General features: G+C 31.9%; 2 protein-coding genes across 3 annotated transcripts; both read right to left on the reverse strand.

The window, feature by feature from the left end:
- Positions 1 to 2,636: 2,636 nt before the first annotated feature.
- On the reverse strand, positions 2,637 to 8,139 carry LOC126781700 (proton-coupled amino acid transporter-like protein pathetic). 2 transcript variants are annotated; one of them, XM_050506678.1, is made up of 8 exons: positions 7,825 to 8,139; positions 7,301 to 7,451; positions 6,574 to 6,695; positions 6,415 to 6,499; positions 5,737 to 5,894; positions 3,952 to 4,164; positions 3,154 to 3,323; positions 2,637 to 2,924 (listed from the first exon to the last, which is right to left on the reverse strand). In XM_050506678.1, the coding sequence occupies exons 1-8, from the start codon at positions 7,893 to 7,895 to the stop codon at positions 2,674 to 2,676; spliced, it is 1,221 nt and encodes a 406-aa protein (XP_050362635.1). In that variant the 5' UTR covers positions 7,896 to 8,139; the 3' UTR covers positions 2,637 to 2,673. The 2 variants fall into 2 exon arrangements, with proteins under 2 accessions (XP_050362635.1, XP_050362634.1); XM_050506677.1 differs by having other exon boundaries at positions 5,737 to 5,981.
- Positions 8,140 to 8,790: 651 nt separating this feature from the next.
- LOC126781699 (proton-coupled amino acid transporter-like protein pathetic) lies at positions 8,791 to 14,428 on the reverse strand. Its single transcript, XM_050506676.1, has 8 exons — positions 14,165 to 14,428; positions 13,851 to 14,001; positions 13,562 to 13,683; positions 13,018 to 13,102; positions 12,446 to 12,690; positions 10,770 to 10,982; positions 9,204 to 9,373; positions 8,791 to 9,131 (listed from the first exon to the last, which is right to left on the reverse strand). The coding sequence occupies exons 1-8, from the start codon at positions 14,233 to 14,235 to the stop codon at positions 8,881 to 8,883; spliced, it is 1,308 nt and encodes a 435-aa protein (XP_050362633.1). The 5' UTR covers positions 14,236 to 14,428; the 3' UTR covers positions 8,791 to 8,880.
- Between the last annotated feature and the right edge of the window lie 701 nt (positions 14,429 to 15,129).

Genomic DNA, 15,129 nt, shown 5'->3' on the forward strand with positions numbered 1-15,129 from the left:
GAATGTAGCCAAAATAATGTTTTTTTTGTATTTGGTAACAGCTTGTGAATATCCCACTGTTGGGCTAAGGCCTCCTCTCCCTTTTTAAGAAGAAGGTTTGGAACTTATTCCACCACGCTTCTTCAACGCAGGTTGATGGACCACACATTGGGCAGAATTTCAGTGAAATTAGATATATGCAAGTTTTCCTTCACCGTAAAATTCACATGAAAATTCAGTGGTGCTTGCGCGGGTTCGAACCCACGATCGTCGGTTAAGATTCACGCATTCTTACCACTAATAAAATAATGTTAAAATAATAAAATCGTTTAATATACTTTATGAATGACATAGTGTAATATTCATAATGATGTATATTTATATTGAGGCTGTTCCCTCTGAGATTCATAGTTATGTAGTTTAAAGAGTTGGTGTGTTGAATGTCAATGTATTTTACTACAAAGCTGGTGCCTGCTATTTCGTTCGAGTTAAAGTCGGTTTTATTAGGATTTATTAAAAATGCATTTTCGCATTCTGTTAGGTTATTTTTTTATTGCCTACACTAATTTTTTGATAAATTTACCCAATGACCCACACATTTCTACTACTTTGTTAAATGTATATTGTATAGATTATGTTAAAACGCGAATAATTTTATATTGAACCTCCAAAATTCTGAATACTTATTGTTCAGTGGCCACGCCAAATTTGATGATATCGATGCTAGTTATATAATATCTATCAATACGATACTGCGCACTTGGCTCAATCACTCACTATGATTGATATTGTGAGAACTGTCTGTGAATGACTGTACGTACGTACGCCGGACACCGCGTCCACGTTAACACGGTGTAGGTATATATTTAAAAATATAACAGCGTTTTTTTTTTATCGAGATTACTTTTAAATTGATATAGTTTTGCTAGGCTTAGATTTAATATCCCAAGTTTGGTAGCACATCGACGATGTAAGGGGTGCTTAATATTTCATAGGGCGGCAATGTTTTTAGGTGGCGGTGATCACTTACCTTCAGGTGACTCATTTGTCAGATATATGACAAATACTAGCAAATGGATTTCTTGATATTTATCTAGAATGTGAACATTCCGAACTATGTTATCTTGTAAATGGCTATAGAACCTGTTTAATTAAGATATGAGACGTATATTTGGTTTTGATTTAAAAAAAATATCTTACTATATTTATTTAGGAAATTTATATTTATTTTCGGTCAAGTCGATGTAGAACATGTCGGTGTTTTTTATATTCTTTTAAATAATAATTAAATCACATTGCTTTTAATTAAAATGTCCATACGATGTTTTGAAAGAGATATATTTTAATATTTTGTTCGTGTAAAAAGCGCTTATTAATTTTTTTCAAGAAATGACAAGTATATCTATATATATAAGGTTGTATATATATAAGGTTGTATATATATAAGGTTGTGGGTTCGATTCCCATCCAGGACAGACATTTGTGTGCATGAACATGTCTGTTTGTCCTGAGTCTTGGTGTAATTATCTATATAAGTATGTATTTACAAAAGAAAAAGTAGTATATGTAGTATATCAGTTGTCTGGTTTCCATAGCACAAGCTTTATACAAGCTTAATTTGGGATCAGATGGCCGTGTGTGAAAAATGTGCCAGGATATTATTATTATTATTATTATATCGCTAGTCTCGAAGCGACTTTACTAATTGTGATGAGTGATTTACTTTCATTGATGTCTGCGGCAGCTGCTCCTGTACATTATAAACTATGATATTACAAGGTGCTATTTTTAAATTCTAATTTATAAATCCTAATTAATATACGCTAACATACAAGATTAAAATAAAAAGAACGAAATACACATTACAAATTTAAAGCAAAAACATGTCGTCTAAAAGAATGTCCTGTGGCATTGTACCCAAGACGCTGGCGCTATTGCCTCTCTGCACCGTTAGATTCAGCCTTTGGGCTGAATAAGCGCCAGCTCTTGGGTCACCAGAAGTGTGGACCAGTTTCTTAGAAATATCTTTTATGATTTTTTTTGTATCGGACGACCATGGACCCAATGTTTTAAAACCTAGCTCCATAAGAGCAGCTTCAGCGGCTGCACTGGTTTTACGAGACATATTCTTGATATGAGATACTGTCAGCGTATCTAAGCAAGTTGCATCCCACACAAGAACACGTCCCATCGACCATGGCACTAATGTCTCTCCATCGGGTCTCTTGCCATCATCTCTGCATAAACTATTCGGTTCCAAAGTAGCAGGAATCGATGCTGTGGCAAAAGCCCGACGAAGTATGTCATTAAGAAACCCATGGCGATATGCACGGCCAGCGCTTTTGCGGCAGCTAAGTCCATGGCGTCCGAAATGATCCACCCGGGTACCTCTAGGACATGTGTGAGGCTCGCACACCTTTAAACCTAAGCGAAGGCATACGGCTATGCGTATCTTTGCCTGATCAAGTATCGAACTGATCAAGTATTGATATTACAATATTATTATATTCGAATTAAATTTAATTTCTGTTTTGCTGCTTTTTTCCCTTTCTAACTTTTATTATTTTGAAACCCTTTTAAATCCTTTTCGAAGGGTTCACCTTTTCTTTAAAAACCCTATACAGTTTAAGGCTACACTAATGGTTAATATGTGTTTCTTTAAATATATAAACAAAAAAATTTACAATAATTGTTTTATTCAATTTTTTTATTGAGATTTTCAATTATATCAAAAACTGTAACTGTAAGACCAGATATCAGACTGCAAAAACCAAATAATACAATGAGAATATTCTTCCACAGGATCCAATTATATTTGCCAAGATTTTCCCATCGATTGACAGTCTCAATAATTCCAGGAATAATAAGACCGAGTATTGAGTAAAAGAGAGCGCCGACTATGTTGATGATTTGTTCCAACATTGGTAATGCTATGCCAATACCACCTGAATATGTGTGTAAAATAACAATTAATTATATAAATTATTATTTTAAGGTACGGAAAGGTTATTGATAAAATAATTACGTGATCATATTCAATGTCTACTGATATAATGCAGTTAAAATCGTTCAATACGGCTACGGTATAATATAATCTCTGAAAAGCACACACTGACACGCTAGTGTTCATGTTTTACTTTAATAAATAAATGTGTACCTAATATTATAACTTACCGCACAAACATACAATTGCTATTCTCCCAATAATTTGGGCTAAATTTCTATATTTCTCTTTAATAATTGGTTCTGCATATTTAGTGAGTACATCTACTACAACGTAGAAGTGTAAAGGATATGTGAAGAAAATCGATACGGCTATGAAAATCTTTCCACAGATAGCAGGCCTGTAAATAAACAAATTAATAATATTAATTAATTAATAAATTAAAAGTAAACTTTATATTAGGAGGTTAATTCATTCGCCTTTTGCCAACAATGATGAGTATTGTTATGTTATATTTATATTAAAGTGTGAAGACATGTCCCGCTTTTGAAGTAATGAAACGTTGGATGGCGTGGAGCTTTTTCCGTCTTGCTGCTCCAATGTTGGTCATTTGCGGGTGGTTTAATTATATATGACTTATTTGAATACAGCAAGCATGTAATTGTCTTGTCAAACATGTCTTCAAATTAGTTACAATATTTATAAGAGCGAATTTATCAACAGTATCGCAGGAATACGTTGTAACAATAGAAGCCACTGGTGAGAACCACTTAATCACACTGCTAATGCATACGTCTGTGTGTCGTGTGTACATTGTCTTTACAAGGGGCACTCTTTCTTTTTTGACATTGATTTATTGGCAGATATTGTTCTAAATAATGAAGGAATTTTGAACCTAAACTCGTTTTTTATCACACGCTAATGAAATACAATTCAATATATACGTCCTATTTGGAAGTTAATAAATATAAACCCTTTTATTATTATTATTAGTAAATTAGTTGCAATAAAACACAGTCACAACGTACCAGTCATTCAATGGCAGGTTCAAGGTGATAGATCCCTTCAATTCATTTCCGTATCTGAAGTATCCAAACAACCCCAGAATAGCGTACAGTAGCATTATGAAAGTCATGGCTATCACCAGGACACCTCGACACCCGAGGAATTGTTCTGGTTTTTTCATATTATTTTCCACTGGCATTACCACGCCAATTCCTTCCATAGCAAATATTACAGTTCTGAAATTTTTTGAATAATTAATACTATTGTTTTGGTATGTTTAACCAAAAATGTTATCGTCAGGCAGGCAACCGACTATGTCTGCATTTATTTATTTTTATTTAATTTATACACAACTACGATCTCAAATATATGCGATAAATGAAATCATAAATGACGCCGACATAGGTCTAAGGCTGTAGTGCCTATAAAAGTCATCGCATGACGTATCAATTTTCTGGAAGAGGCGACTTCTTTCGAACGTTGATGATATTGACTAATGCAGCAATTGTTGTGTCTAGTGTCAAAATTTTAAAGAAAGAGTTATCCTCGAGAACCAGAGATAGTGTTTTGGTGTTTCCATAACAAATGTTCGCTCAAACTGAATCAATAAAAATTATTCACAGAAATTTAGGGATGCTTGTCTACACGTGACATATGATATGACACGCTAGAACTGTTAGCGACTGTTGTTGTGATCAAGGCATCGTTCGCTGCTGAGAATCATATGTATTGAGCACTAACGCTGTTTTAAGAGTAGAAACGTTGATCGGCTATGCTTAAGTCGGAAGTTATAATATAATAGGGTCAGCAGCCTTTATACTTTAATACCGTGTCGATGCTTTTCATAGGGCAAGTTAACGGTAAAACGCTGGCCTGTAAATGACTTAAAAAAATTTAGCACTTAAACATATGCTTATTGATTTTTTTGGTGTACTTATTGTATATGTAATTAGCATAGTTCATAAGGCACTATTATATTTTGAATCAACAAGGGTAATTTGGTGTTATAAATGTTATACTTAATCGCCTTAAATATGGTAAATAAAAAATAACGAAGTGGTAATACAATAAAAATTTAAGGCGCCTTAAGTTTAGTTTGAGCAAATAAGATAAGTAAGTGTTTTGCTCAAATGTTTCTGCAAGATTTCAATCATCTAAAATTAACTTAAGTTTTAATGTCAAATTAGTGTGTTAAGTATTTTAAAACATTTATTTTGCACCAGGAAATTTTGCCACATGTGTATCCACCGACCTGAACTTGAGCAGCATGGTGGAATAAGCTCCAAACGTATTCATCAATAGGAGAGAAGGCCTTAGCTCAGCAGTGGAATTATTATAGGCTGTTAATTTTACTTTAGTATAAGTCATTGCCACGTGTACACCCTTTTATATTTTTTGGTAAATTTTAGACTGAATTAGAGCTACTGAGCTTCCTTAATCTCTTATCGTTGATACTATGATATGTAACTAGGAACGGTTAAACAGAGGTTTAGTAGTCTTCTTATAAGCAATTTTATTTCATTATGTTGAATGATAAACGCTGATTTGAGAGTATTGTAAGCCTTTCAATAATATTATTATTACAATAACGCAGAGTTAATTTTAATAAATATATATATATTGCAAAATAAAGTAAAGCAAAAAAAAATACTGATATTATAAAGATTTGTTTGTCACGCTTTCGCGTTTGAACTATTTAACGAATCTTCATGAAATTTTGCATACACTTTTTCAGGAGTATAGAAAAGGACATAACTAACACCATTTCATTAATTTTTCACGATATGTGTTTACTCAAAGGTACTTACGAAAGAAATGCCGGGAATCTAGACGCGTATCCAACCACTTGTTTGTCTGATATCGTAACTTCATCTTTGAATATGTAATAAATGCAAATCCCAAACGTCGCTACAAGTAAAATGTTGGCCGTCAAAGAGAGAGGAGCCAACCACTTCAAATACCGTATCTGTACCATTAGACAGAGAGGGACGATTAATATCAGGCAGTAGTACTGCACCGACAGTATGTACCCCGGCACGTACTGGTCGAGGAGCTGTAACATACGCACATGAAGGCAAAGTAACTGCAAATATATAATTTACATTGGCAAATTATATTATTTGAAACAGTCACATAAAAAAAATTAAGTAAATAATTACACTTGAAGACACTATTAATTTATTTAATAATTACTTTATGTTGTAGCCAATGTTAATATTCTTAAAAATATAGTTCATCTACATAACTGATTAATTTTATATATTTTACATCTACAAATAAAATACATATGTATAATCAAAAAATAATATTTCAAACATAACTAAATATAAAAATATACTTTCCGCCAAGAAAAAAAAAATTAAATTAATAATGAGTTCGTAAATTCATACAAAATTTGTAACGGAAATAGACATATAATATTTAATAATCAAGTTATGCAAAATAACGCAGTACTTTGTAAGAAATATAAAAAAAAACATACAAACCTGTTTTATTGAGTCGGCTATCAACACTGTAAATATGCAGCACACTCCAATATAAGTGAAAACTAAAGAAAATTCCGCGAATGCTCTATAAAGAAATGAACGAAAGGCTTAGGAAGAAATTTAAATATATTGGGGTTGGGAGTTTAATTGGAAACTCACCCAGCAGCGGAAGATAAAGACCTAAGCTTCTTGGGTCCGATAGCAAAGGCTACTTTGCATGTTTCTGCGTAGGTCAGTAAGGGTTTTCGAACAGCTTTACAACAATTTCTAGATACCGACACCTGTAAGATATATTTTTCTAATTAAATGCTAAAAAAACAGCTAAATATAATGCTACCAAATCAATTTATATTATATTACTTTTAATTAAATACTGATAAAAATAATTCTTAGTTATATATAAAAGAAAGTATTTCTAGTATTAACTTTTTTTATTTTATAGAATGGGAAAGCGGACGAGCATATGGGCCACCTAATGGTAAATGGTCACCAACGCCCATAGACAATTGAATTGTAAAAATGTTAACCGTCGCTTACGTCACCAAGGCGCCACCAACCTTGAGAATTAAGATGTTATGTCCCTTGTGCCTGTAATTACACTGGCTCATTCACCCTTTAAACCGGAACACAACAATACCATGTACTGCTGTTTCGCAGTAGAATATCTGATGACTGGGTGGTACCGACGAGCTTGGACAAAGCTCTACCACCAGTAGACTAAACATATTTGACTGAACATATTTGATTGGTAATAATAATATTTTTTTAAATTGTTGTTTGTGTTGAATGTAATCCATAAATCAGATGTATTATTTGATTGTGGTCACCACTATAAACTACAAGTAGAATAGTTGAACGTGCTGTGACCGTATAACTTTATACTTACAAAAATATAAACACAGTGTCCACAAATAAATGCTATTATAACGGTCCCAACAATTCCTACACCCCATCCTGAGTTTTTAAATGCCAGAGGTATAGCGAGGATGCCAGATCCCAGGGAGGCTTTTAGTAAATTAGCTAACGACCTGATGAAGCTGAAAAATATTTTCAAAATATATTGTATGCACGAGTAATGAGTAATACTCGTGTTGTATGTAATAAATCAACTTCAAAAAAGATTAATGTTCTCATTTCGTTAAGTACATAATATACATTCGGGTAAGTATAAGATTTCTGTTTATGAATAGATTTTTTCAATTCAATTTTATTAGTAATGGACAATTTTATGTTCTTATTTGAAGTGTAAATTCATTTAAATTTCGAAAGGTTTTGGGAACAAAAATTCTTAAGCATTGTATATTCTTAATAACACCAATATGATAATTTTAAATAAATTTAAGGGTAATATAATTAAAGTTCCTACCGCCGGCAGGTATTTTACATTGCATTTGGTAAAAATGTACTTACGAGTTCGGTTTCTTAACTTGCCGATGTTCAAAGGGATTGTATTCTTGTGCTTCAGATTCCTTTGCCTCCATTTTAATAAAATAAACTTCGATCAACACTTTTAATATAAATGAAAGGGAACTACGGTTTTATCTATGTGATTAATTTAGGTACATTAGTACAATAGATATGTTCCTGAGCTATCGGCTTTACTTCATAATTCAAATAAGTCACCTCGCGTCACTTTAAGAAAATGTTACATGGTAAATATAATACTTTCACATTTGTTCTTTTATCTGAAGGAGATTCCTCCACCGCAGGTTGATCGTGACGAGCTTTATCTGAATGTAAATGTTTTATGAACATAATCTTAGTATTTAACTCATAGATAACACATAGATAAGTACTCAAACGCATAATAAACAAAAACACAGAATTACTTGGTTTCTTTTAATTTTATTGCTAGCCAAATAAAGCGCTTTATTACTTCGATGCGACATTTTGCGACATAAGATGTTTTGTTAAGGCGGTATTTTCGATGAAAAAGGGATATTTAAAAAAACTGAAATGTTTTTTTTAATGCGGTAGGTTTTGTACAGTTACAAAAGAGCCCGTCACGTACACGGCCCTAATAAACTTGATATTCGAATAAAATAAATTAAAATTTGCAGTCAATTCATTAGTAATAAGTTAGTAAGAAAACCCTTTTTGATAACAAGAGTATGTTTAATTCGCGGCACTAAAACTAAAAAAATATTAGTACTTATTGCCACCAGCGCTTAAACTCTGTGCAAAATGTCAATTCAATCAGTTACGTGTACTGACTTATGGCTTAAGGCCTAATATGACTTTGTTATTGATATAAATAATAATTATTATTATTATCTTTTGTAACACATCCGAATTATCATTATAATATATAACTTGGGGTTTATTTTATAAACGGTTTTTCTTATGAAATATCATCTCGAATTAAAAGATTTTAAAACTGTTAATAAAAAATTTAATAACTTATGTAAATATACTAAATTAATTACAGAATTACCATAAATCTGTCGAGATTCTTCCGGCAGAGTCTCAACCATTCTTTTGATGTAATATTTTTATGATATCCATTATAGTAACCGTGCAACCAGACACGAGACTGCCCAAGCCGAAGAGCACGATAAGTATGTTTTTCCAAAGTACCCATTTATACTTTCCCAGGTTTTCCCACCTGAATACCGTCTCTACGACCCCGGGGATTATCAGGCCAAGGATGGAATAGAAGCAGGCGCCGACGATGTTTATAATTTGTTCTAATAGAGGCAAAGCCACGCCAATACCGACTAAAAAAAATTGTTTATAGTTTCGTTGTTAGAAAAGTACTTAAATATATAATATATATATTTGTGACTTACCGCAGAAACAAACTCCCACAGTTCTCGCCGTGAACTCAGTTACAGAGCGATACTGGTCTTTAACATAACCATCTGTGTATTTCTTAACTATATCAAAAACAACGAAAAACTGCAGAGGGTAAGTAAAGAAAATTGATAACGCTATAAAAACTTTAGCGCATATCGCTGGCCTGAAAACAAGATAACGAATAACGTTTTATTTGAAACAATAATAAAGAAAATATGTATTAAGTCGATATGATTTATACTGTTGTCTGTATTTAATACGCTTTAGAATGATATACAGTTTAACAAATGTAATGAAAAGTGTATTGCAGAAAGTCTGACATCTGTGAAGTCTAGTTAATGCTTTTCTGAGGAACGGTATAAATACTGGTAGGGCTTTGTGCAAGCTCGTCTGGGTAGGTACCACCCACTGATCAGATATTCTACCGTAAAATAGCAGAACTTAATATTGTTGTGTTCCGGTTTGAAGGGCGAGTAAGTCAGTGTAATTACAGGCGAATTGGCGATGTAAACGATGGTTCTTACAATGTTAATGTCTATGGGCGTTGGTGACCACTTACCATCAAGTGGCCCATATGCTCGTCTGCCTAGCTATTCAATAAAAAAAATATATATGTTAAAAATATATCGTTAATCTTATTTTTTATAGGAGTTTTATTCATTCCCACACTTTATAGGAATTTATGGTTTCGCACAGTTTAAGTCAACAGCTTGTTAATTCCGTAACATTATTTATAAATTGTAATTTTCGATAAATCTATTGACTTCTTCAGTTGTCAAGTGTTGTCTTATCTGACTAGTAGTATTTATTCGTTTGTTATAGTAGGACGATTGGTATTATATTCTTAAGGAATCTTTATTAACTTGAAGTGATAGGATCAATTTCATATTCATATCAATATAAACACTTACCTACAATGTGACGGCAATAGACTTTTGCGATGTAAACAAGTGATTACTTCCTTGTATAAACCCGTTTTGTTTCTTAATATACATAAGTACTATTGTTAATGAGGTTTATAGGCTTTTGAAGAGGAGATTAAAAGCGTTTTTACCTAGCTAATTTGTTATCGTATAACCAACTTGATTGTACAACATCAACAAGCTTGTGGAAAATTTCAGTCCATTCGAATGGGATTGATTCACCACTAAACAGTTGTACTTAGTATTTTTGTTCCAGTTGGAAGGGTGAGAACAGGCACAAGGGACATAACATTTTAGTTCCCAAGGTTAGTGTCGTATTGGCGATGTTTTTTTTGAATGGATGTTTAATATTCCTTACGTCGATAATATCTATGGGTGGTGACCACTTATCATCAGGTTGCCCGTCCGCCTACCTATATTATAAAAAAGGAACTATGTTATCGGTCACGTGTACATTATAAGCATCAGACCTAAGAATTGCCAAGATTAAAATTTTCGCTCATGTTTTTTTTTATCAAACAATTAAGTGTATTCATGTGTGGGATCCTGGATAGCTAAGACCACAGTATGACACTCAGTGTACGAACGTGTGTGTGAGTTGTGTACTACGATTTGTGTTACATTTTTCAAACTCACACATCATCTATAGGAAGGTTCAAGGTGATCGACCCTCGTAGCACGGCTCCATATCGTAAGTATCCGAACACACCGAGAGTGCTGTAAAAGAAGACGATCGCTGACATTGCCACCACGAGCACGCTCGGACAACCGAGGAAGTGCTGGGGCTTCTTCATAGCGTTTTCGACCGGCATTACTACTCCAATGCCCTCCATTGCGAAGATGACTGTTCTGTTTGAGAAATACGAGGGTTAAGTATTAGAGTAAGTAATTTCGTTTATTACTTGCCTATAAGTGTTTTTATGATTGATATATTATAGAGTTTTACGGTCGAAAATTCTCAGTAGCAGCCCGGAGTTGGAAGTTGAAAGTGAGTACATTCCCGTGCCTCGTAAAGCACGTGATGCAGTTACTGTTAGTCTGCACGGTCGTGACGGATTACTAAAATCCCATTAGATTACGAGTGTATGTATTTTCCCGATAGCAATCATAAAAAATGAAAATCAAAACAAGAAATATGAGCTTGTAATTATTATATGAGTATTAATTTTATATATTTGCAAAAATGATTGTGACTACCCATCATCTGCTACCAACTTAACTTAATTTGTTAAGTTATTTTTAATTATCCATTATATATTGTTTAAACTTTAGTTTTATAATCTTATAGTCACTTTAATTAAGCACAAGTATTATTCAATATTGATGATGTGACGAGACTTGTTATAAACATAATAAAAATTTATCATAAGTATTATTCGAATACAGTTTTTTAATGTAAATGTTAAAAAGGAAAAGGCTGTATGGTGCAATATCTTGGTTTTTCCAAGAGCAAAACATTAATAAAATATAATAGGTATACAGTTAAATAGATATGAAACGTTAATTATGCCTTAGCGAAAGAAACATAAATAAAACAAGCGAAAACAAATAAATTTACAGACGTTTTAATACATTTTTAAACATAAAAAGATTAGTTTAAGCTGTCTATAAAAGATTATATATGTATGTATATATATGTATGTATGTACGTTGTCGTTAACTGTAGATACTTTCAAGACCTATAAAAATTAGCTCACTTAATGATTTTGAGTATTAATATATTTGTTATAGTTTCGACGACCACAGTTTAGTTTTAGGCCGACAATTTTCTATTCGACTACGCTGGCGTATCTTAATATGCTGTGAGATAATTCTCACTTTTTTTTCAAATAATATGCAACATATTAAAATACGCCTGAAACTCTCAACTAAAATATCATCAATAGGATTAGTAGCTTTCCCTGAACCTTTTTTACTAATATTTAGTTTGAAAAAAATATAAATTAAAAGGTTTTTATATTACGACTAATTATGAATAAGATTTTTTTAATATTTCTGTATTTAACATAACGCTTAAAGTATGAACACAAATTTGCTGCGAAAAATGTGTCAAAAGACGACTTAACAATGCGAAGTATTCTCAATATTTTTATGATTTTATTTCCGAAGTGGGAAAGAAAAGTTGTCAGTAAGTATAACGCTAAAACTTCACGTGCGATTATTTATTTGTAAGAAGCTAATACTATTATCGTACTATTTCGTAACCCAAGCAATGAGATAAACATGCGTTTTGAATTCTTAATTTGTTTTTCTATGTGCTCTCAATGTATCAAAATTGATTAAATATGATTGTCAGTCTAATTGCTACTTACGATATAAATGCAGGAATTCTCGAAGGGTCGCCGACCACTCTCTTGTCAGATAAGTTTATCTCACTTCCAAATATATAATAAAGGCAAATGAAATACGTAAGAATTAGAAACAAGTTGGCCAGTAACGAGAAAATTGCTAACCATTTCAAATATTTCACTTGACTGAGCAAGCACAACGGAACTAATATTATTAAGCAATAATATTCCACGGAGAGGTTGACACTTGGGACATATCTGTCAATAAGCTGAAAAAAAGAAGTTTATTTTATGATTGTATTCTTAACAAAATAATTATTAGGAAATAAATATATAAGTAGAATAAAATTAAAAAAAATAATAGTAGTGCATGTTATGGTGGCAGGACATATTTAGGATGAATTTTTAATTATTATCAATATTAAGATAAATTAATATGTTTGTAAACAAATAAGTTCACATGAAATTTCACAACATCTTAAATATATTTAAAAAGTATAAACCAAAAAAATAAGACAATTACACAACAAAGCATCGTAGATACTTAAGATATTATACTTTTATGATATTGTAGAAAAGAAAATAAAAGTTCATACCTGTTTTATGGAGTCAGATATAAGAACAGTATAGATACAGCAAACGCCTACGTAAGTGCAGACCAGCGCGAATTCCGCGAAGATACTGCAACGAGAATACGGAAGTTAATAAACAGCTCTAAACGTACTCTGAACAAATCCACTTTAATAAAATATTTGTTTTATACGTGTTACAATTACAATCATGGAATACGAACACTTGTCACTCTACTGTTTAAATAAAATAAAAAACCCCGTAATGTTAAGATTTTTCCCTTTTTACATTTTACGATGAACTATCCTGAACAAAATTTTACTTTTTATTATTCCTTTTAACATTTCTATGCTAAGAGGAATGACGTTTTGACATATAATAATAATAATAAAAAATATCGGCGTTTATCACGTTAACAAGATTCGCACTCAACTGTTTAAGTATTCAATTAATATGTGTATATTAGTAGTAATATTTTAATGGTTTTAAATTTTAAAAGGCTGCAAAATATCGACAGAAGGCCAAAATGTAACATTTCTTATACTGTGACATATTTGACGAACAGCTTACCTGGCAGCTGTAGCATAGGGTCGGACACATTTTGGGCCATTCTGAAACGCTGACTTGCATGTTTCCGCATACCCAAGAAGTGGTTTGCGTTCTATCTTACAGCAACCGCGGGATGTTTTAACCTATATACGAAAAAATATATAATACTTATTGATTGAATCATGAATATAATAAAACTGTTTATTCTATCACGGTAAATATTACACGTTTAATGAAGATGAAAGAAATGTTAATATATATAAAACGAGAAACAATAACTAGATGGATAAATATTTGATGGTGTACTTACCAGTATGTGGACGCAATGTCCACATATTATCCCGATTAAAAGAGTTCCAACAAGTCCCAATCCCCATCCAGAATTAGAAAACGCTAGCGGGCCAGCTAGAAGTCCTGATCCCAAAGAAGCTTTTATTATATTTGTTGTTGCTCTGAAGTCTCTAAAATATAAATAATTTTCAAATATAAATCTTGTTGAAATAGCTTGCGTACAAAACGAAACTTAAAAATATATATACATATCTTCTATGTATTGGTTATAAAATTTATAAGTTGTAAATGTTAATCATAAATGTTCATTAAACATTTCACAAAAATACTCACGAACTCGGTTTTTCAACTGTCCTGTGTTCAAATGGATTGTATTCTTCTTGTTTTTTAATTTCATTGCTCATTTTTATTTACAGTTTATGAATTTTACACTCCAAAAAAACTGACTGTACACATTTCCAAACAAATTTTCTTAATATAAACGTATACGACAAGAAAACGATAAACAGTTAATTATTCTGCTTTTTTGTATAAAGATTTACTTGAAAATAAATGTCGTTCAGACCATGCGCTCGAGGCCAATTGTTATAATCACAATTGTGGGTAAGCCTTAAGTTAATATCGAAGTCTTTATTTGATAAACTGATAAGCGAATCACGGCGTGCGGAGCCTTTCTTCGCCGAATGTGAATAACAAAAATCTGAATATACAGAATTTTTTAGAGATTATTTGTACATTAAAATTTATGAACACCTATTGTATTATACAAATTTGTCAATAGACGATAGACGCTGTCGTTTCACACTGTCGCTAATTTAATCATTCCGCCTTAAAATAAATTAAAATAATGAAAGAGTTACATCACGCTTCTTTAACATATATATGTCGAGGCCACCTCAAAATGACTAAATGTTTTCTATCATTCTTCATTACTAAAAGAGTAACCGTTGATTTGACTTATTAACTTTAGTTAAAATATAAATAATGAATCGGATCAAAATAAAATAATCTTACACATTTTGTTCCGCTGACACAATCTTAACAGTAATGTAGTTCCAATATTAAGAAACAGTAAATGTATTGAAAAAATTTTACGTAATTATTTTAACACAAGTAATAAGGACTGACCTTCCTGATATGATATAAAAATATATATTTAGTAATTATTTTAATTGTGCCCTCAGGCGTCAATTGTAAAATCAATATTATAAAAATATCTCATTCAAAATATTTTGTCAAGTAATTTACCTACGGAAACCTTGTTTTTCAATTACCATCTACTACTGCCACTTTTTTAT

Source organism: Nymphalis io, chromosome 4 (genome assembly GCF_905147045.1).
Source record: "Nymphalis io chromosome 4, ilAglIoxx1.1, whole genome shotgun sequence".
Classification (NCBI taxonomy): domain Eukaryota; kingdom Metazoa; phylum Arthropoda; class Insecta; order Lepidoptera; family Nymphalidae; genus Nymphalis; species Nymphalis io.